This window comes from Podarcis tiliguerta (assembly GCF_965153285.1).
Source record: "Podarcis tiliguerta genome assembly, chromosome: 8".
Classification (NCBI taxonomy): domain Eukaryota; kingdom Metazoa; phylum Chordata; class Lepidosauria; order Squamata; family Lacertidae; genus Podarcis; species Podarcis tiliguerta.
In genome coordinates, this window is record NC_139541.1 from 47,580,234 (window position 1) to 47,602,658 (window position 22,425).

The 22,425-nt window shown below is 40.9% G+C and overlaps 2 protein-coding genes across 3 annotated transcripts in view; one reads left to right on the forward strand and one right to left on the reverse strand.

Moving 5' to 3' along the window:
* On the forward strand, nt 1-16,636 carry ATMIN (ATM interactor). The gene is made up of 4 exons (XM_083452616.1): nt 1-553; nt 6,836-6,961; nt 7,969-8,168; nt 8,845-16,636. The coding sequence occupies exons 1-4, from the start codon at nt 248-250 to the stop codon at nt 10,661-10,663; spliced, it is 2,451 nt and encodes an 816-aa protein (XP_083308742.1). The 5' UTR covers nt 1-247; the 3' UTR covers nt 10,664-16,636.
* Nucleotides 12,986-22,425, reverse strand: part of LOC310683092 (uncharacterized protein C16orf46 homolog) — a 21,841-nt gene continuing 12,401 nt past the window's right edge. For both annotated transcript variants that reach the window (XM_083452621.1, XM_083452622.1), the window contains exon 4: nt 12,986-20,595. In XM_083452621.1, coding sequence (XP_083308747.1) covers nt 19,900-20,595 — 696 coding nt within the window. In that variant the 3' untranslated portion in view covers nt 12,986-19,899. The remainder of the gene's footprint in view (nt 20,596-22,425) is intronic.

The following is a 22,425-nucleotide window of genomic DNA, read 5'->3' on the forward strand; positions in this document are numbered from 1 at the left end:
ATAGAAAATGCTGGTCTACTTTTATTTCCAGCCGCGGATAATATCTGGAAGGCACTAAGAGCAAACTGGGTGTGGGACTTGTTTCATAGAACGCGCGCCCCTCATGAATATGGAAAACGCCAGGTATAAATATGTATGAGCTGCCTGTCAGTCTCTCCGCCGAGTTCCCTTCCACGCTCTTTCTCCCTCTCCTCCCGCCACCGGAAGTGCCCCGCCGGTCGGCGGATCGGGAACGGCCGAGAGCAACATGGCGGCTACGGCAGCAGCGGCGGCGGCGGCAGGAGGAGCCGCGGCAGCAGCCGTGTCACGGGCGCCGCCCGCTCGGCGGCCCGGCCTGGGCTTGGGGCTCGGCCGCCCTCCGCGCTCGGCGCCGCGCGGCCCCCGCGAGCGGCCGTCGAGCCCGTGGGAGCTGGTGAGGCCCTCGGTGACGGAGCTCTCGCGGGCCGTCAGGAGCAACATCCTGTGCACGGTGCCCGGCTGCGGCAAAGTGCTGCCCAACCCGCCGGCGCTGAGCATGCACCTCAGCAAGGCCCACGGTGTGCAGCAGCAGCAGGTAAGCGGCGGCGGCGGCGTCCTCCCCTCTCCCGCTCCTCCGGGGACCCAGCGCCTTCCCTCTCCCTCCAGTGGCGCGCCAGAGAGGCGTTTCATATCAGCCCCACTTTTTAGCATTCGGTTACTTTATAAGCTTCCCAGGTAACAATGTACTACTGATGGGTAGCTATCAGAATTCAATTATTTTCGTTGATGGCGGCTATCTGAATTCAAATGTTAATGTTAATAAGCACTCCCTTCCAGCACCTTTTGTTCACAACGTTCCCAAGTCGTAGTTATTGGTGGGTAGCTGACAAAATTCAATTATTAATTATAATATTCAGCCCCTCCTCGTACCCCAGGCAATAATTATTAACTGGTAGCTATAGACATTCGTTTATTAATAATAATCACAGCAACAAAAGCCCTTTTCCTATTCTCCGCACCCCACCCCCTTTTGGTTGATTTACCTCAGATACCCCTTTCCCCTCCCTCCCTCCAGTGGCATTCTTAATATCTTTTTAATGCTCTGTTGTTGTTGTTGTTGTGAGCCACTTTGAGTTCATTTTCTTTGCTTGAAAAGTGGTATGCCAGTACAATGTTAAATCAAACCTCAGAGACTCCCTTTCCCACTCACAATTACTTCTTAGCTTTATTTAAAGGTTTCAGGCATATGTAGCAAAGCTGCCAGGACACCATACAACCATGATAATTAAATACCTTTTAAATAAAGCAAATGTTAGGGAGGGCCCATAGCTAAAGTGATGCACATCCTTTGCATGCACAAAGCTCCAGGAATATGGTATATGAAAGTGCCATACTGTGTCCTTTGAGTGAGTATAATGGGCTGTATCCAAGGTTAGTTCTACTCAGAGAAGACCCATGGAAACCCAACCCACTGTAACCTCATTTCATATTCTTTGAATGTAGAAGGTTTCAGGTTCAGTCATCAGTATCTCCAAATGTTGGGAGTATACTCAACCTGAAATAAGTTAGTGAGGGTCTTATGGGGGGGAGGCAAAACACTGGGTTTATTGAAATCAAAGTTAGAGAGGTCTCATACACTCACAAACACTCTGTGATGGAGTGGGGTTTGTGGTGGAAGCTTTACACTGCAGAGATCTTGCCCCTCCCCAAATGGTTCTGTCCCTCTAATACCTTTTATCCCTCAATAACTTGATCATCTGAGCCTCTTCGTCTGTTCACTTAGTACTTCCCAAAATTCTCTAGTTCATAACTTGGTTGATTGGCATCATAATTGCAAGTAGCTTTGGTATTATCAGGATGTTTTCTGTTCTTCCTGGGGAAGACTGGGTACCAGCTATCCCTGGAATGTTATTTTCCTCTCATGCTTCTGGAATTTCTGTTAATCATAGGTTAGCCTGTGACTTCCAAGGACTGTGGCTCTTATTGTGGGTTCTTAGCTCTGTAGCTTCATGATGATTCTGTAGAGGCAGAATTCTAATGCTTTGTTCATTTGTGATACTCAGCAGTTCAGCTCAGCTGCCATCCTACTTCCTTTCCTTTAGTAAATTTTCAGCAGAAAGTATCCATTCTAACCATTCATTCACAGAGTTGCAATACATACCGTAATTGGTAATCATCCACCACACATTCTGCTTGACCTAGAACAATGTGTAACATAAGTGCAGTAGTACCTCGGGCTAAGTACTTAATTCGTTCCGGAGGTCTGTTCTTAACCTGAAACTGTTCTTAACCTGAACCACCACTTTAGCTAATGGGGCCTCCTGCTGCCGCTGCGCCGCAGGAGCACGATTTCTGTTCTCATCCTGAAGCAAAGTTCTTAACCCGAGGTACTATTTCTGGGTTAGCAGAGTCTGTAACCTGAAGCGTATGTAACCTGAAGCATATGTAACCCGAGGTACCACTGTAAAGGGTTGTTTGAGTAACAGGGCTGGGGAAGACATGCCTGTAATATTGGAGAACCACTGATCTTTCTCCCTCATAGTAAGCAGGTTTAGAACCAAAGCCCGAACTAGAAGTCTCAAGTGACTACATAATTTGAACTGGACCTTCCAGACACTTGCTGCTGCCACCACCTATTTAGCCCCATATGATTATATGTCTTTCTGCAAAAAGGAGACAAGTAGTGGCACCACTAATCTGTGACCCTCACCATAAGCATCTGACAAATCCCCTCACTATGGTCCTCCTGTAAACGCTCTCACACAAACATATTTACACACAAAAAGCTTTTTCTGTAAGCAAATATGAGGAGGCGCCTCTTGAAGGTCCAAATAATGAACCCACCCTAAAATCTCTTTCTTAGCCGAGTCCTCAGTAGGCTCTTATATAAATGTACTAGGTGCAGGTCAGGGTTTCTTCAAACTCTCCGAATCCTTCAACTACTATGGCCCACTGATACATGTGGCAGCTTTATGTGGCCTTGTTGCAGCTCTTCCTGATTCCTCACTCCAGCCAAACATCCAGCCCGCCAAGCTGTGCTGTTGTTAAAATCAGGCAAGAGCATCCCCATTTAAAATATTTAGAAATCCCTTCCTAAGCTCTGAAACTGCACTTCATCTAAGCTTTCTAGGTTCAATGAACAGTATCCCCTCACCATCTACATTGCTTTACTGCAACCTGTGTGCTCTTTCATTCCACAAATTCTCTCTGTACAGTGGTACCTTGGTTCTCAAACTTAATCCATTCTGGAAGTCCGTTCCAAAACCAAAGCGTTCCAAAACCAAAGCGTGCTTTCCCAGAGAAAGTAATGCAAAATGGATTAATCCATTCCAGACTTTTAAAAACAACCCCTAAAACAGCAATTTAAAATGAATTTTACTATCTTAACGATATCATTGATCCAAAAAATGAAAGCAATAATCAATGTACTGCAGTCACACAACCAATCAATCAGTAACTGAACTGGGTTCCACACTGTCACAAAATCAAAACAAAAAGAGCTACAAAAATGCAAAATAAATAGCAAAAACAGACAGACCTCAGCATAACACTCATAACGGAAGTGTGGCACTCAAAACGGAGCATGTTCAACTGCCGGGGGGAAATCGCAAACCAGAACACTTACTGCTGGGTTTGCAGTGTTTGGGTTCCAAGTTGTTTGAGTACCAAGATGTTGAGAACCAAGTTACCACTGTACCTTTCTTAAAATTTCTGAGTATGCCCCAGGTAAGGACAACTTCATAACCTTCCCAGACCTAGCCTGAAACCCTAGTAACCTAATCACTGTATCTATGAAAGGCTCACTGTATTTAATTACAGATTCCCTCAGCTGCTCTGTGTATTTCAGACTACGGAAAGAAACCTCCTCTCACCAAAGCCAGAATCCCTACCGCTAATCTTTCTTTTCTCCTGTAACTTTCTCTTCTCTTGTGCTTATCTTGAAAATGAGCTGTGTGCCTGAGCCCATGGTGCTGTTTTCAAAATCCTGGTATTTAAGGGAAGTACTCACATCTTTGCTACTGCCTTTATGGTTGGGTTCCTGCTTCTGATTGTACTTTGTTGATAATATTATTTAAGTTTTAATCTCTTTCCAAATTTGAAATGTGACCTTTAATGGGAAGTGGCTGGCGGCTTCCGCCAAATCCCTTCCAGAAGTGCTTGATAAACCTCTGATGGGAAGCTGTAGCTATTTAGAGCAAAACGAGTGTTTATAAAACAATGTCCTCCATCTTGCAGCCAGATACTTTGTTTGGAAAGTACTGACTTAATTAAGATTTTGAAGTAATGTGACAATAATATTGCAACATGTCCTACTTGGACTCCTTGTGATCCCTCCTCATCCCTTTACATATCCCAAGGTGGCATATTGGCTTGTTGGGCTTTTACCTCAGAAATATCTTTTCAGACTTATTTTCACTCCAACCAACAATTTTTTTTCTCAAAATGATATTCCATATTTTAGTGCCAATATTACAGTAGACAGTAAGATACCTGATAGTGCTTTAGAACTATGAGTACAGTGGTACCTCAGGTTACATACGCTTCAGGTTACATACGCTTCAGGTTACAGACTCTGCTAACCCAGAAACAGTACCTCGGGTTAAGAACTTTGCTTCAGGATGAGAACAGAAATCATGCTCCAGCGGCAGCAGGAGACCCCATTAGCTAAAGTGGCGCTTCAGGTTAAGAACAGTTTCAGGTTAAGAATGGACCTCCGGAACGAATTAAGTACTTAACCCGAGGTACCACTGTATATGGAAATCTGTATACCGTTGTGAGTGAATTTTGAAGTGAGACTTGCATTGTATATGGAGAAACTGAGCTCTGTAAAATAAACAGGAAGACTCCAGTTACTGGGTCTGTGAGCCAGTTTTAAGTCACCACTCATCCATGGATCTCACTAGGTGACCTTGAGGCAGTCATTATTCTTCAGCCTAACTTACTTCATGTAATAATTGTGAAGATAAAATGGATGGCTGGAAGCCTGAGATGAAAAATGTAATAAATAAATGCTGGCAGCTTTTTGTTGTTTTTAAAGATTCTTTTGCTTAAGGTTTGGAAATATTTTTCATTCCTAGGGATTTATATATGCTACCACTGCTGTTTATTAACAGAAGGGTAGGGAGGGCCTGAAGAGTAGAGAGAGTCTTCCTGCATTCTTCAGGACTGAATCGTTGCATTTCAGGTTTTAGCATCTCTAGGCTGTTCTCTCACACTTTCCCCACTCCTTTTTGAAAGGGAAGATAAAAAGAAGTTAGAGAAGAGGTTGGGCACCGATGATGAAACTTACACTCCAGCCAGTCTGAGCATGTATCTAATTCAGCTGGTTTGGAAAGCCTTGGATTACGAATGCTTGGGGACCTTAATGTATAAAGAGAATGCCACACTTTAAAAAGCCTTTAAAAGTTCTGCAGTCCAAATTTTACACCAAGGAAAGCTGTCTCTTTGTATTAATTGAACCACACCCATATACTTCTGCAATCAAACTATTTTGTAAGGTTGGGCACTGAATCCCTGTCCCCAAACTACTGGAATGAAGCCCTATCTCAAAGCTACTGGAAATCCTACTGATTTCCTTCTGGCTTCTGAGATTTTAGGAGCCATATCCACACATATTTCAAGCAAATCTTTCCAACCAGAAGTGCCAGAAACTTTGTGTTTTTTAATATAATATTATAGGAAATAATATGCTCATTATTCTGTGTTTTTGTCCATTCTTGCTCTGAATCACAATATGCTTAAAAACGTGCTCAAGTTCAGCTATCGAGAGACTGGAGCAATCAGTGGTTCCTTGATCTGGTTCATGGCTCTGACATCACAAGTCATTGGTATAGCACTAGTCTCCTTAGCTTCAGTTTGTTCTGAATTTAATATTACACTCTCTTGCTGTAAGATGTTTGGTTCTAAATTGGTTGGTCTAAAAGTTCAGCATAATGTTTTCTGCAAAATGTTTCTGTTTCCTAAGTGACAGTGTTCACTCAATCATATCTTCTTGGTTTAACAAGCCCAGATATGAATAAGCCTTGTGTGCACACACACCCTTCCCTCCTTCTTGGTGCCCCAAAATTAGCCCCAAAATCTACACTTATTACACTAGCACTAGGAAACTGGTTAGGTTTGGAACATTTTCAAACCATGGTTTAAAATCCTGGGTGGTTTGGAACATTGTAACTGTGCTGCTGGGACCTATTGCTAATTGAAAATTGCCTTGCTTCTCACAGCGTGCCAAGGAAAAAAGTGGCAGCATGAGGATAGCATACCCTCAAACATTTCTCTGATGAAAATAGGGACATCCCATTCCATAATGATAATTTTACTATTTATACCCCACACATCTTACTGGGTTGCCCCAGCCACTCTGGGCAGCTTCCAACATATATGAAAACATAATAAAACATTTAAAAAACCTTCCCTATACAGTATTGCCTTCAGACAGCTCGGGGGTTAGATAACTCCATACCCTCCAACATTTCTCCAGTGAAAACAGGGATATCCTAAGGAAAAGTGGGACATTTTGGGATCAGATCAAATCAGAAACCAGGACAGCTTCTCTAAATCAGAGCACATGAGATAGAGCACATGAGCAAAAGCCTTGTACATACCTCTGCTTATTTTGCCAGGATTGACCCAAACTGGGCTAGTGAATAATCGACTACCTGTCACATAATCTAGGCAATTAGAGTGAGCTGGGATGTAAACTACCTAAAGTTTTCATTCCATATAGGGAATAACTGAAACATGTACAGAAGTTTCAAGTGGAGAGTCTCTTCAGTATGCAGGCAGGCAAAATGCTGTATAAAGACAAGCTTTATTTGTATTCCAGATACTTCTGAACCCCAAACATTAGATACAATTTAATAATATTCTTCTCCTACAGGATGGAAAAATAAATCCTGCAATAAGGAAAGACTTGAAAACGCCACAGAAATACTACTGCTGTCCTATTGAAGGTTGCCCTAGAGGACCAGAAAGGCCTTTTTCACAATTTTCTCTTGTAAGACAGGTATGTATTCTAACTACACTATTCAATAAATAGAACAATATAATTTATATGGAACATCTTATTCAAGAGCCATGCATCTTTCTGAATTACAAGATTCCTGTGTAAATGTATACCATTATAATCATAATGGTATACATATTGTCAGTTGTCTATTGTTTATGGGATCAGTGTGTTGGGAAAGAGCTCTCATGGAACTAGGGAGCTTGCAGCATCATTGCACAGGTTTTATATATGCTACTCTTTTGTTAGAAAATTAAACTTACTAAATGTGCTGAGATATGCCTTCAGTAGCTGAAAATGAAAGGAGCAAATCGGAGGTTAATTTTGCTGTAGATTTCTGAGTAGTTAATTCAATTACTCCTTTGACTTAACTCTCTGTAATATGCCCTCTTTTCCCCAGAAGTACATAACTGTGTAAAACTTATAATGGGCCTGTGTAGATTATTGAGAACCTTAACTGCAAACTTCATGCAGGCTGAATGTCAGAGGTCTGGATCTTCTAAGAAATGCATTCTCTGATTCTTAATATCTTTTGAAAGTTAAGCTAGTGGAATTGTTGAAAGTCAGTTGCAGTATTTACTGAGTTGAGGTGCAGCAAGATAGCGCATGTAGACTTTCATTCCCATGTTTTAACCATTTTCAGGAATTCCAGAAAAATCTTGAACCCCCTCTATCAACTCCAGTCAGTCATTTAAAAATGCATGAAAATGCATCAAAAATTATGGAAAATTCAGTTGTTGACAGCATGCTTAAAAGTGCCTTGTCTTGGATAGAAAAGGCTGGAACTTGAACAGCTTTGTGTCTCAAACATAGTACCACTTTCTTTTGTTTGGGAAGGACCATCGCTCAGTGACAGAGCACTGGCATCTCCAGGTAGGGCTCAGAAAAAGCCCAGTCTGAAATCCTGAAGTCGCTGCCAGTCAGTGTAGACAATACTGACCTAGATGGACCAGTGCTGTCCAAGGCAGTTCCCTATAACTTACCTAACTTTTGTTTTTATATTTCAGCATTTTATGAAAATGCATGCTGAAAAGAAGCATAAATGTGATAAATGCAGCAATTCCTATGGCACCATATGGGATCTGAAGCGACATAGTGAGGACTGTGGCAAGTCTTTCCAGTGTACTTGTGGATGCCCCTATGCTAGCAGGACAGCATTATTGTCTCATATTTATAGGACACAGCATGAGATCCCTGTTGAACATAGGTAAGGGCAACATTTTTCCTTTGTTAACTGTTTCATATATGTGCACATATATTTGCCTTAAAACATTGGAAGGGGGAGGAATTCTAACACCATTCTGTGCAGATCACTGCCACTGACAGCTTCCCTTATCTTACCAACAAAAATTTTTTAAGGATAACTAAAGAGGCAGGGATTTTTCCAGGCTTTTATACAATCAATTATTATCCAACATGCTGCCACCAGTAAAAGTGATTGTGTTTGAACTATCTAAGAATTCAGAATGCATTTCCATTCAATGTGGGGAGGCGGGGTGACTACTGCTTTTGAAGTCCTTTATGAAAATGCTTAATGCACAGTATTATAGACTGTGTGGAATTGCAGTGCAAGTTTTACTTTTAGGACAGCATTGTTGGCTGCTAAACTGCTGTAAGATTATGCTTTGGTTGAATAGCTTGGGCACAGAGTTTAACTGTATCTTTGACTTATTTACCCAGCAATGCAGTTTTCTTCTTAAAATTACCTTAATTCAATGTGTTACTATTTTGATTTCTCTAAGTATGCTTTCAAGGCAAACAATTCACATTATTCTAAATTCTGTTATAGAAATGGTAAAAGTGGTGGGGTGGGAAAGATTTGGAGGGACTGAAAGAGTATGTACTACAGCTGTACCTAGTCAAAGATTTTGTAATATTTACAGGGATCCACCAAGTAAGAAAAGGAAAATTGAAACCTCTGTATCCAATCAGTTGGTGGGAGAAAAAGTTAAAGGAGCTTCTGCCAGTGTCCAGACCAGATGTACTAGCACTAAAGACTTGGAGACCTCTGAGATGAAGCCAGCAGCTTCCTTTGAAGATTCTAGCTGTTCCTATACTACTAAGCAAACACAAACGCAGCCAAAAAATTCACCAAAGTTGCTTCTGCCAAAGCCAAAAGTGGCTTTGGTTAAACTCCCTGTAATGCAGCTTACTCAATTGCCTATCTTTGTATCAGCACCAGACTCTTCTGTCAAACCCGTTGTAGTTGCCGTTGATGACAAAGGCTCTGTTATGAGTACTGTTCACTTAATGCCTCTGCCGGTAGGATTTATGATACCAGGACTGGAGGCTGAAACACTTGCATTTAAAAGCACCTTGCCCCTTTCAAAAACCAAAAATGCTGGCAGTGTTGAGCCAGTCAGCACAGGTATCCAGGTCAATTTGGGTAAAGGGGCATCAGATAATACAATCCAAGATCTGGAAGCCATATGCTACAAGAACGGGATTTGTTCAACAAATGTGCAGACGGACTTATCTTATATTTCGCAGAACTTTGTGACATCTGCAGCCTGGACTCCTGATTCATCAGTGTCCTCTTGTTCTCAAACAGACCTGACGTTCAGCTCTCAGGTTTTGTTGCCAATTAATGTGCAGACACAGACACTGTTACCCAGTTCAAAGTTGACTTCTTCCATAGCTGCTCAGACAGATGCACTTGCACAGGCTTGCTTTCAGTCATGTGGAATTTCTCGGGAGACTCAGACCAATAGGTCACAAAAAGATATTGATGGGAGAGTACAAATGGACCAGGCTGTAATGTGCAATGACATTTTTGACAGTGTTAGTTCATCATTCAGTGATTCAACCACAGTAGGACTTCCAGGCAGCAACTTGATGGCTGCAGATCTGGGTCAAAGTCTGCTGCAAAGAGGAAGCTGCAAATCTTTGAGTCCAGACACTAAGTGTGAGCCAGTTATCAGCTTCACTGCACAAAATAATATTCTCCCACAGCAGGTTATGACAGACAATCAGACCCAGACAATGGAGTTACTGAACGATCTTGAAACTATTTTTTCGAATAACACAGCGGGTCAGTCATTGGATAACCGCAGTCTTTTGACTGACACTAGCTCGCATGCTGGCACACCCTTGCCTTCTGGCCCTACGCAGAACACAGGAATTGATTTTGACATTGAGGATTTCTTCACAGCCTCCAATATCCAGACACAAACAGAAGAGACCCAACTGAACTCTGAGCCAGTCTTGGAGTTATTAGATATTGAAACCCAGACAGATTTATTTTCAGATAATGCCACCCAGTCCTATAGCTGCAGGGGTAATCCCAATTTCTTAGGTTTGGAGATGTTTGACACACAGACCCAAACAGACTTAAATTTCTTTTTAGACAGCCCCTATTTGCCTTTGGGGAGCATCTTGAAACAGTCTACCTTCTCTATGAGCACAGACTCATCTGATACAGAAACACAGACAGAAGTGCATTTTCCTGCAAAAAATTCCTCTAACCAAATGGCAGAAAGCAAAGTCCAGCTGAATAGTGCTGAAACACAGACCATGGATAGCTGCTTTGAAACCCTTGGCAGTTTATTTCTTACTAGCAATGAGACTCAGACTGCTATGGATGACTTTTTGTTGGCTGACTTGGCCTGGAATACAATGGAGTCACAGTTCAGTTCAGTCGAAACACAGACTTGTGCAGAATTGTGTTCTCTGTTTCAGGGTCCTGATAAATCAAACCATTGAGTGCTGTTCTCAAACTCTCTTTTCTTTGAGGATTAGGTTATGTGTGGGTAGGAGAAACTGACATTCAAGTCACCTCCACTGAATGTAATTGACCACATATGGTTGGTTTACAAACTCTGTCCTACTATAAGGTACTTTAACTGTTTTGTGTTTACTAATATGAATCCCGTGTGCATATGTTCACTGCTGTGTGTTTGTGTATGTTTGAACACTTCATAACTGGTAGTAATCTTGTGTCTGCTCTCTGCTATGCTGAGTTACATTTTTAAAAAAAACTCTTTTAAGTTCCAAACTCATAGCTGTTAGTAATACCTGTCCTCTGATCTTGACTATTAACGCAGCAGTCCTGTATTTGGGAAGAAGTCCACTAAACAAACATGGAATTGTGCTGTAGGTTTTTTTTTTTAATGGACCAAAACCTAATTTTCTTTAAATTCTGGCTCATTCCCCAAATCCTGGAAATGCAGCTTTTCTCTTTTTTCTTCTTGTTTTTGGAGTTCTTTGTTGCAATTCAGTTCTACAGGGGTTACATCATGGTGTGCCCAAGAATTCCTACAGATTCACGCTTCCGCATGTTGCTGTGACATAGGCTAACAATTTGGCAGGAATGTGCCCTACATACTTGCAGCAGCTTGTTGCTTGCTAGAAAACCAACCAAAGTACAGAACAAGTTTTTGCGCGCTCTCTCTCTCTCTCTCTCTCTCTCTGTCTCATCTGGCTTCTAATCCATATAAATTTAGTAAGACGTCATACTTGTGACTGTGGGTAGGTGGACAACTGAATATTGACATCACCATGCTAAGAAAAATGTGCAGCAGTACACTTTGGATTCTGTACAACTAAGCTATACTCAGACTAGGATTCTTGAAATTAATCTAATTTAGTCATGTCCATTAATTTTGGTTGGTCTGCTCAGTGTATGACTAATGATGAATACAACCCAACATGTTTAACAGGGGTAAATCCTTGTTGATCATGGATTCAATTTTCTTGAAACAATGTTAGTAGCATGCAAGACATTTCATTTCTGAACAGTCTTGCCAAGTTCTAGCAAACAGTTTGGAATTAAGCTCAATGGCTTGCAAAAATCTACATTAAGTAAGGAAAAGAAAGGAAGGCACCAATGCAGAAATGAGAGAGGAATACTTCAAATATACACTTGGATATATGTTATTTAATTCAGTGTATTTTGTGTCAGCAACTCTTCAGAGCTGCTGGTTTTTATTGCCTCTGAAAAGGGATTATTGACTAAAATTTCCAATGTACCTTTTTTCTTTTTAATCTGTCCTAAGAGCTTGTGTCAAACAATCACTTTGGAAACATAGCTGCAAGGCAAACTATGAGAAAGCCATGAGTTCCTATCTGCTCAGGACAAGATTACTAGGAAGCTCTTCTACCAAATGATAAAGGAAATTGTTCATCAAAGTAGCAGATGGCATGTGTTCAACTACAGCTTTTACCTGCTGTTGGACATAAAGTTCTGTTTGTGATTGAATTCTTTAAATTCATGTTGAGCTCTCAGCTCCTCCAAGAACAACTTATCTTTTGAAGAGCAAAAAAACTTAGGGCTTGGATGGAGGATCTGTGGTCCTCCAGATGTTCCTAGGCTACAACTGTTATCATCCCTGACAATTGTCCCTACTGGCTGAGGCTGATGGGAGTTGGGAGTTCAGCAGCATCTGGAGAGCACCATGTTCAGTGGTAGGGCCTGTTGTTGTCTTTGTATAGTGCTGCTAATGGTCTGTCAGCATAGACCCATCACTTCCACACTGACTTTGTGTCTTACCTTCTAACTCTTACCCAACATACTCTGTGCAAATTCTAAAGTGTTAGCAACTGCTCAGTGTTATCTGTTGATGTTCTTCAGAAACTTCTATTTCTGTTTTTTGTTTGTTGAAGAGAATATCCTACACTGGATATTTGCAATCTTCATTAATTGTATGCAGGGTTTATTTTTTTCTCTCTCCAAGCATTTATTCTGCAGAATTGAGCATCTATTTCCCACTGAGCCTTGGATAAGCATTTGGAAGATGGCTCCTGTACGTACATAGCACTTTGGTATGCACCAGCTGATTGCTTCAGCCAAAGAGTGGCAAACAACTTCCAGGTTGATGCAGGTTACACACTGTTCTTCAATCAGTCTCTAGATTGATGCTGTTTAACAAGCAGTGAAGCTGAAATGATGCAGTTTGGTCAGAGTCCCAGGCAGCAGTGAAGTAATGACATCACTAGGGTGCACTCTTTATGTATCATGCAAGTTGTTTTGATCTAAGGTCAATTGCAAGTCAGGAGTGGTACTGTTATTTCTCCATGGTCACATGAATTATTTATTATTATTTGATTTATTACTTGCCCTTCCACCATAAGATCCCAGGTTGGTTCACAACAATTTAAAATGAAGGCTACAAAAATACATTAAAAAGATGGCACTCCAGATATTTAACTATACTCTTGTTGGGATGCAACTAAAAAGTCCCTTATCCCTCTGAAGCTTAGTGCTCTCCTAGTGCTTCCAGTGCAAAGCTAGTGTCATCCGGCTTGCTGTGGTATACAGCTTGGTACTTGCAGTTCAGAATGTAGTAGCCTAGGTGCACTTTTGATTAAAGTGTCCACTGACACCTTGAAGTGGGTTTGAATTGTTGATGCGTATCTGTGGTCAGGGTGTTCAGGCACTAATATGAGCATATATATTAAGCTTTTCCACAAACAAAACAGGCAGCTGTTCTGGGTCCCCCACACCTTAAACAAAGTACCACTAATGCAGTGGAGATCATGTTGGTATATAATCGCCTTCTTAAGTTGATGTGATTGTCTTTAAGCAGCTACTTATAGATGGGTACTGCCAGTGCCAATAGTGCAGATTGACCTTTGGGCTCTATTCTGTTACTGGTATCTTATCCTACATAGGGTGCTTATGCAATAGCTCGCCTTGAACTGCTGCTGTGACTAAATCAATCCATGGATTTCTGCTTGTGGGGGAAGAAATGTTCCACACTCCTTGGACTCATAGAAGAAGACTTAAAAGCCATCCACAGCTCAGTGTACAAAACCACAGTAGCTTATTTTCTCCTCCAGGAATGGCAGATCTCCTGCATGCCCCACCTTTGGCTATCTTCTTTCTTTAGTATGAGATTCCAAGAATATATTTGCTATAGAGAGAAAATATTGACTCAGCCTGGTCATATTTGCAGAAAAGACCTGGTTTCTGAACATCTTTCACGTTCCTGGCATCCTTTTAAAGGAGATTTTGAACCTGTCTTCGAAATGAATCGTGTAACATTTTGTTCTTTGTTTCTATTGATTGTTTCCCCCCACCATTTCATCAGAGTGATTGAACCAGAATGTTTGCAACTGTCTGCACACAATCCTTGTATTTGATTAATATAAGTTAATTAAAGGGAGTTTGGTGCATAAGCTACATCTTCTGCCTTTGGTTTTCCAATTCCATAGTATTTTCTAGCAATCGGGGTAACCTACCTGCTAATGAGGGAGCAGTAAACAGATTTGAATTTTTAAAGAATTTGTTTATATACAAGTGTTTAGCATGATTGTCATGACCTAGACACAGAGGGCCCACTTGCATGACACAATAGCTACAGGAAGGTAAGTTTCTGTCAGCATGAACCAGCTGACCTGAATAGAGGTTGATACCACATATCCTCCTTCTGAGCTGGAGATTATCCCTTGTTAGATCTAAACCACCCAGTCCTCTGCAACCTATCAAACTCAGCATGTTGTTGTCAAAAGCAAACTAAGAATGCTCAGCTTCTACATACTAATCTTCTACTTCATAGAAGGTGAAAGATGCTAATATACATACTGATATCCTTTCTGTCAATCTGATGGACGCTGATATATACAGGCATGATCTTCCTTACAATCCCAAGTATAATACAGCATGCATGGTGCATATAGTCAGCTGACATTTACATCAGCTCTAACTTGAGTCCTGTCTTCTATAGGGAAACACTCATCCTTGAAATTCTTCACTTTTTCTTCAGTTAAGGGTTAAAATTAACTTGAACTAAAAACCAACCATATTTGTTTTTCGGCAATGATAATAAGGCAAGTACTACAAGTTACTACCCATCTCAGGCAAGCAACAAGAAACTTTGGCAAGCTGTTCCTCCCAGGGTTTGGTTGCCTCCTTTCTCACGCCTGCTTCTAGAGGGCTTAGTTGTCTTTTTCGAGCATCTGAAAACAGGGCCTAACACTCACTGTACTGGGTGAGTTGCTTAGTATCATTTTAGAAAGTAAAATAACTCGTTCACAATCACTGTACAGTAGCCTTTGCCAACCTGGTGCCTTCCAGATGTTCCCATGAGCCCTAGCCAACACAGCCAGGTTGGCAAAGGCAGCGTTAGAGGTTACCTGTGGCAGTAGATGCACCCAGGATATTTGCCTGTCATTGTAGCTGGTTCGAGAGGGATGAAATAGTAAAAGAGGATGAGCATGCAGGAAATAGACAACCACCTCTTAATTGTTTGCAAAGCTTATATTAACTTTTAAAGGAACATTCTTGAATAACATTTTGCACCACGAAATAGCACTAAAAAACAAAAAACCTGTGTTGCAGAGCTTAGTGTGATGTCTTACTCTTGCTGGATCAAAGTATGGTATTTCATTTCCTTATGCTTGCTAATTTTCAAGAAAAATTCTAGGTGTGCATACATACACACACACGCTTCACCTCTGACTGCAGATTGAGATGGCGTACACAGACACTGGAAATGCAACTCTGTGAGCCTCTGCATGCTTTATGGGGATTTGGGTTTTTGGAGGTTGGGGACTTGTTTCTGACTAAATGTAGGATTGCACTGTGAATAAACATATGTGTCTAGGCTGTGTATGGGCTGCAGATGGGAACACGTATGCTTGATTACACCTCAACCCCCCTGCATTTTTTTTTATTCCCTAATACCTAGTTTTCCATATAGAAAATAAGAGGGAATCCTTTTGTATGGAGGAGCATTCAATAATGTGAGCCCCCACCTGCAGCCTAAGCATGGGTATACCATGTCAGAAGCAATACCGTGTCATTGAACAATACCAGTGAACTAAGGGGTTTTGTCCACTGCAAGTTGCCTGAAATGTGAAAATGAGTCAATAAACCCAGTTTATCTATTAAAGGGACAAGGGTTGTATCAGAACCTTGGCATGTAGATGAAACATCTGAATGACACCGTATTAAATTCCAGCATCGATCATGTATATCATTGAACATTTTCTGTATCCAATTCTTGCACTTTATGGAGTTTTTGCAAGGAAACAATACAGTCCTGCTGTTTCCTAGCCCCAAGAGAATGACTTCCATTTCATCACTGAGGGGGTAAGGAACAGATGGGCTGGAGGAATCCTGAATAAAAATGAAACTGTGGCCTGTTACCTTTAAGAGGAGGTTGTCATATGATTACAGTTTTAATATCTGGCTGGATATGGGTAAGTGAAAAAATCTAATTCTCGTTTGCAGCTGCAATTTTCACTACACCCTCCTTTCTGCCATGTTTAGGGACAGAGTAGTCCTCTTTTTCTAGGGGTTTCCCCCCTCTCATTTGTGCCCACTTTGTTAAAGATCAAATGTATCTAACTACAGTTAAATCTGTTATTCATTATGGAGCCACAAGCCTCCTTTTTCTCCTCCGATGCATACATATTCTCTTCAGGCAGCTAATCAAGATGAAATGCCAAAGAGCACATTAATCTTACACGTGCATGCAATGACAATTTAGACCAACATGCAAGTGCACAGTTTCCTCTGCTTTCAGACAGTAAAATGGTAGAACTGACTCTTCTCTGTCCATTAGGTGTTTGCACACACAACTGCATGCATAGAATTGCAAATACTGTGAGCTTTAAATAAATGAACTCTCTGTCTTGAATAAAACTGTTCAGGTTAAGGGCCTACCTGTATATATAATGAAACACATTTATGTCACAAAGATGAACAAATAAATGTCTTTCTGCCTTAACTCACCAGTTTTTTCCCCCTGCCTCTTTTGTTTTACACTAAATGGTTACTTGAACACTTTGCCATTTCATTCCTCTATTGAAAAGAAATAGTTGGGTCTAGAAAGTGGATTATACTGTGAAATAGAAACGCAATGTCATACTTTTCACTAGCCCCCGTCAAATTGCTGTAGTGCAATAGCCTTTGGCTGTGTGGATGGAGATAGCATTTCTTTTTTATTCCTTGCCTTAAAACCAAAGTAGTGATAAAGGGTATGGTTTTGCCCTGAAGCAAGGGGTTTGCAAATGATGGGGCATGACTGCAGGAGATGTAGCCATGCTGGCATTCTTTTCCCAGGGCTATGCAAGCGTGGCTATGGTTTAATATGGGGTGGCCAACAGTTCTGAATGCAGAGGCTGCATTCCATGGCGGAAAGGTGGTCAGAAGCCGCATAACGGCAGTAGGCAAGGCTGGAGCCAACGGATAGCCCACCCCTTTTTCCTCACAGCTTTCCCCCATTTCATCAACCATTCCTCCTCACATAAGCCAACCCCTTCCATCCTTACACACAACAGACGTGCTTCCATCCTCCATCCAGTCTCAAACACACACATAAACAAACCCTCTCATACCAGCTATCCTTCCTCTCTTCCATTCTGTTTTTCTGTTCGTTTCTCTGTCATTCATCATATTATTTTATCACTTAGTTGCTATTTTTGCCTCCCTCTCCATCTACTCTTCTTTCCCCTCACCTGTGCTATGCCCCTCCACCTCTGCATCCACAACCCCATCCATGCACTCAAAAGTAAATGAAAGGCTTGCTGTATACAGCCTCCAAAGCTCCCTCAGCACCTCCTCTTTGTAACTGGGATCCCGTGCTTCGCCACCTTGATGCTTCCCTGATCACAAGGGGGCCACAATAGGCAGGCATGCTAGCTGCTGTGTCTGGGGCTGACCCCTACATACTTTTCTGTCTCCAGCAGCAGCAAGAGCCAATCTGGAGAGTGTAGGGCCTACAAGGGCACTCTGAAGGAGTGCCTTAGCCTCTGTGCCTTGACCACACGTGTACAAATGCCTGCTTGAAGCTGTTTTGTTCAAAGCAGCTTCAAATGTTGGAAGGGATGGCAAGGGACTGGTACATTTGCCCACAGGTGGCAGTCATGTTCTTTGATACAGGCGTTTGTGGGTAAGAATTTTTTCCAAAAAATTAACAATATGACCAAATTGAACATTTCAAAGACTGACTCCTCTATGTGTAATTCTGGCTATTTCACCAAACTACTTAATAGTCTACACTAAAATAAAAAGGTCTTTATTTTAGCCTCTTTATTGGCAGCAAGAACAGTAATTCGAACACATTAAAAAGTTCTGCAGACTCCTCTGTGAAGCCTTGGGGTTCATCCACACTTTTGTTTGTGCCACACCTAGAAATCTCAGGTCCAAGTGGCTTCCCCCTTGCCATGCTCACTTTCAAGGGGAAACCCGCTCTTTAGCTTGGAACAAATGGCAATCTGGGGGAAACCCAAATTGCTGTTTGCTCCGAGTGATGAGGAGTGGGTTTTCACTGGGGGAAAGCAGCATGGCAAGAGGAAGTGTGGATAAGCCCTGTGTTTCAAAGCGCCATTTATTAAAGGACAAACACCAAACCCATGAAGGTTCTTAGAGATCATGTAAAAGGAAAAGGCTACTCATTTTAATGTATGGTTATCATACCTCTTAGAACTAAGCCTCCAAATAATTATAAGATTTTGCTGCTATGCTAACAGAATAATTCTAGTTTGAAGGCTGTACTTGATGTATCCTAACTTAATTGGTGATTTTTTTAAAAAAAAAGTTTGTGTACTATATTTAGCCCATGTTTACTGTAAAGGAAAATTCCACATTATAAGAATATTATTTTTAAAGTCTATAAAATGCAGTAGGCATTGAGCAGGGAGGGCTTTTTACTCATCAGTAGGAAGCACCTGCATCTCAGGTAGGCACACCCGGCACAACTATACTGCCACACAATTGACCTATGTTTTGGGGTGAGGAGGGAAATAATTATTCCACTCTAAGCTTTTTAAAAAACAAACAAACACAGGAGTTGGGGAATAACTCTTCTAACTGAAGAATCACGAAGGATTAATAGAATTATATTTTCATAACCAGCCAGAGTTCTAATGCTAAGGCTCCCTATTCTCAGTAAATTAGTTTTAGGGTATAAGCTGACGTTCAAAATATCATTGCCCCAGTGTTGCAAAAAAAGTGTTTTGGATTGTGCTTGATTGCAATTCTAATCTGCAACCTTACAGCACTAATATTCAGTGCCCTGTCTGCAGTCTTAATATATTGCATTTTTATTTAATAATAATAATATATTGTAACATCGAAATTTGCAATATTTAAAACACAGGAAATTCAGTGGTTCCCCCCTATAAACCTGTGAAAACTACCTGTAAATAGGTTTCTTTCTCCCCCAAATGCTGAATTGTGTTGGACTCAAAATACTGTCCCTTATTATTGTACTGTAGCAATTACTATGTCCCATGATTTGGTCCTGGTTTTCCTAATTTTTTGAGGAAATTGGGAGGGTTGGCACAATTGTAACTGATGTGCTGTATCAATCAAAACTAATCAAGGCATCCTTGCTTTACAAAACTGGCATCCACTGTTGTAAGATTAACTTCATGGTTCCTTGACCTGCTGCAGAGACAGTAATTTCAGTATCGCCTGTAGCATTTGGGTCTTGCAAAAAGCTTTCATTCATAGGGAATGGAGGGATTTCCTTCTGGTGGCAGTTGTTCTTATCCTGGGGCCAGAGGAGTGTGCTCTGGAGGGCTTCCCAATGGGATGAGCTTCTCTGGCTGTTTGTGCTACCACTCAAAGGGGCAGTTGGGAAGGCCAGGTGTGCCAAGTGAAAACCACCCATGGTGCTTTGGGGCTCCAGATATTGGGAGAAAGAATAACCACCTTAATATATAGTCATTCTGAATTATAGCAACCTACTAGAACCAAAATAGCCTCAGAAACCAAGAGTACCCCTTAAATCCCAGCTCTTTGGCCTCACTGGTTTAAAATTAGTCAGTACCAATTATTTGAGATGATCAGTCCTGTTGAATTAAAGCAATTGCCCTTGCTACTATCACAATTTTACAAGGGCAGTACAAACCATGCAGATGTTTGTATTGCATTTAGAATAGCAATGATTTGGAATGGAAGATAGCTTGAATGTAATCTTAATTCAGGGCAAAGGAAAAAGTCAAACAGCTTTGGAGACGAGACAAAATAGCTGAGCACCATGGACAAGTCAAAGGGCGATACATGATTTTTGTATTTGCTTTTTCACCGTATTATTCATACCAACTTTTTTTTCACTCTTCTGCTTTACTTTTTTAATTACGTGGCTATAGGAGACTGCGTCCGTGCTGTCCTCTTCCTCAGTTCTCTTGACTGCCGTTGCTTCATGCTTTGAAGGAGGCTCCAGATGCAAATTGATTACATTGCCTTCGTCTGGTCTGAAGACCAAAAATGCATTTAAGGTTATACAGCTCAAGCTGTTAGGAGGATTGCCGTGGATTACTCTGGGCAGGCCAATCTCATTATATTTCAGGATGTCAGGTTCTGTCTGCCGTTGTGAGTACTTGATTTCATATTCCTTTATTGGCAAGCTCCTTTTTTCACCTAGGAATGTTTGGATAGAGTCTAATTTCCCTCTCTTTCTGTCTCCCTCAGCATGGGCTGTCATCATTGGGACATAGTTGTATGGTTTGATGCACGAAACTTCAATCTTTTTGTTGCTTGAAACTGGTTCTCCTTCAGTAAATTTGTCGTCCATTTTTTGTCTCTCTCTTGCCAACTGTGTTACCCAGGCCATGTTTTTCTTATTAGCAGGCACCATATTCTGGTGAGAGATGCTTGAGACTGTTTTGGTTACTCTTGGTTTCTTGGTCTCTTTTTGGATCTTACAGCATGTGAAAGGAGTCGCTCTCCCCCAGCCTTGTTCCTGGAAGGAAAGAAGGGAGGGGAAAAGATGGTGCCTTTAAATTCAGAGTCTCGCAGGCACACAAAAAATGTGAATCTTTCACTTTCACAAAAAACACTTAATATAATGAATTTCACCAAACCTCTATACAAAACTTTTAGTGAATTTTGGTCAAATTCTTCTTAAACTTTTCAATGTCATGTTAGGTAACTTTTCCATGCTATCTAGGACTTGCATTTGAAAAGTGGGAATTTTCCACTAAATGTTATATTGGATATGTCCTGCTGGTGATGATTTATTGAACCAAGTTAGTAATGAAATCCTATAAAAAGACCCAATGTCAGCCCTCTGGGGGCCACTTGCCAAAGTGGCGAAAGTGTAAAAGCAGGTGTAGTCCTTTTTTCAAGGATACATCGGCATGGGAGTCCCAGGAGAATCACCAAAACTATTCTGGTATAACAGAATCACAGTAGGGTGTCCACAGAACTGGTCAAGTTTTTTTAAATGGATATAAATTCAGGAGGGTCTTGGGGTGCATTTGCAGAGGTTGGGGAGGAATCAAATGATTATTTGTATCTAAAGAAGGCTCTATATTTTTAAAGCTAAATGATTATTAAATTCTGCTGTAGTCTCACATTCTTTGTGATGTACATTATCCATGCTGTTATCCCCCTATTTTTCCACATTTGATATAATGGTGATTTTTTAAAAAAAACCTCAAGTGTTTAAAAGAAAATCAATAGTATGATTTTTTTTAAAAAAAAAACACAATTTTTTAAAAAAGAATGAAATCACAGCTAAATTCCACACTGTTATCATTGACAAAGTCCACAGAAGAACTAAGAAAAAAACTGTTAAATAATATATGGTATTTTAAAAGCTAGTTAGCAATACACACTTGTGTTAGTATGTAATGCTACACACATTTACTTGTGTATGTAATCCTATATACACTTATTTTGAAGCACGAACCATTGAGTATTGGATTGTGGCATCTGTTCTCTTTGTGCAGGGCAGAAAAGGAGAATTAAAACAAAGGGCATTACCCAACCAACGCTAAGAAACTTTTAAAGTCCCTACTTATTTTCAGTTAGCGTTATGAACATGCTTAAATCTTTCCCACTGAAATCAGTGGACTATGCAGCCTGGCCCTGGACATACCTACCCAGAAGTGGGCCCCACTGTGTTCATGGAGGGGAACTGGAGTCCAGCCGTCTCCGGAGGGCCACAGCCTTCCCCCCACACCACACCCTCGACTAAGTAATACAAAATTCATACTTTGTTCATTGTAATGCCAAATTCCTTTTTGAAGCTTTCCTAACTGCAGCATCAGGAAGCATGACTTGTAAGTACTATCAAGCATAGCTTTTCAGTTCACTAACTTGGTTTAGCTGGTAAGTAACAAGATCAATCATTTTAGATTCGCTGAAAAGTAGCTGCTATTTATTTTGGTTCACTCATCAATGGAATCATTAGAAAAGCAACTTCAAGTTTATTTATGCTCACAAAGAATTAAAATTTATTGACATTTTTATTCTGCTTGTAATTTTGAAAAATGAAAACACATATTAATTGGTCCTTAAGTATGACATGTTATTTTCCGTAAAGCCATTATTTCACAAGGTACAAGTCTACATAGGTGAAGACTGACAACCATTTAACTACATATCTGTATTTTGTATGAGAGATAAAACTTTCATCCACTTGGCCTAACAGGATCACACAGGTAACTGACTCAGCAAGTGGTTACGGCTATAGCATGGTTAAGCAACCACTTTGTAAACAACTGCTTGTATCCATCCATTATCCAAAACTTTGCTTAAGCCCTGTTTTGTTTTGTTTTAAATTGGA

What these genes read in the sequence shown, in the direction of transcription:
- ATMIN (XM_083452616.1), top strand. Translation starts at nt 248, where the DNA reads ATGGCGGCTACGGCAGCAGCGGCGGCGGCGGCAGGAGGAGCCGCGGCA. An exon ending in ACGGTGTGCAGCAGCAGCAG is followed by an intron (nt 554 to 6,835) that starts GTAAGCGGCGGC and finishes CTTCTCCTACAG; the next exon opens with GATGGAAAAATAAATCCTGC. An exon ending in AATTTTCTCTTGTAAGACAG is followed by an intron (nt 6,962 to 7,968) that starts GTATGTATTCTA and finishes TTTATATTTCAG; the next exon opens with CATTTTATGAAAATGCATGC.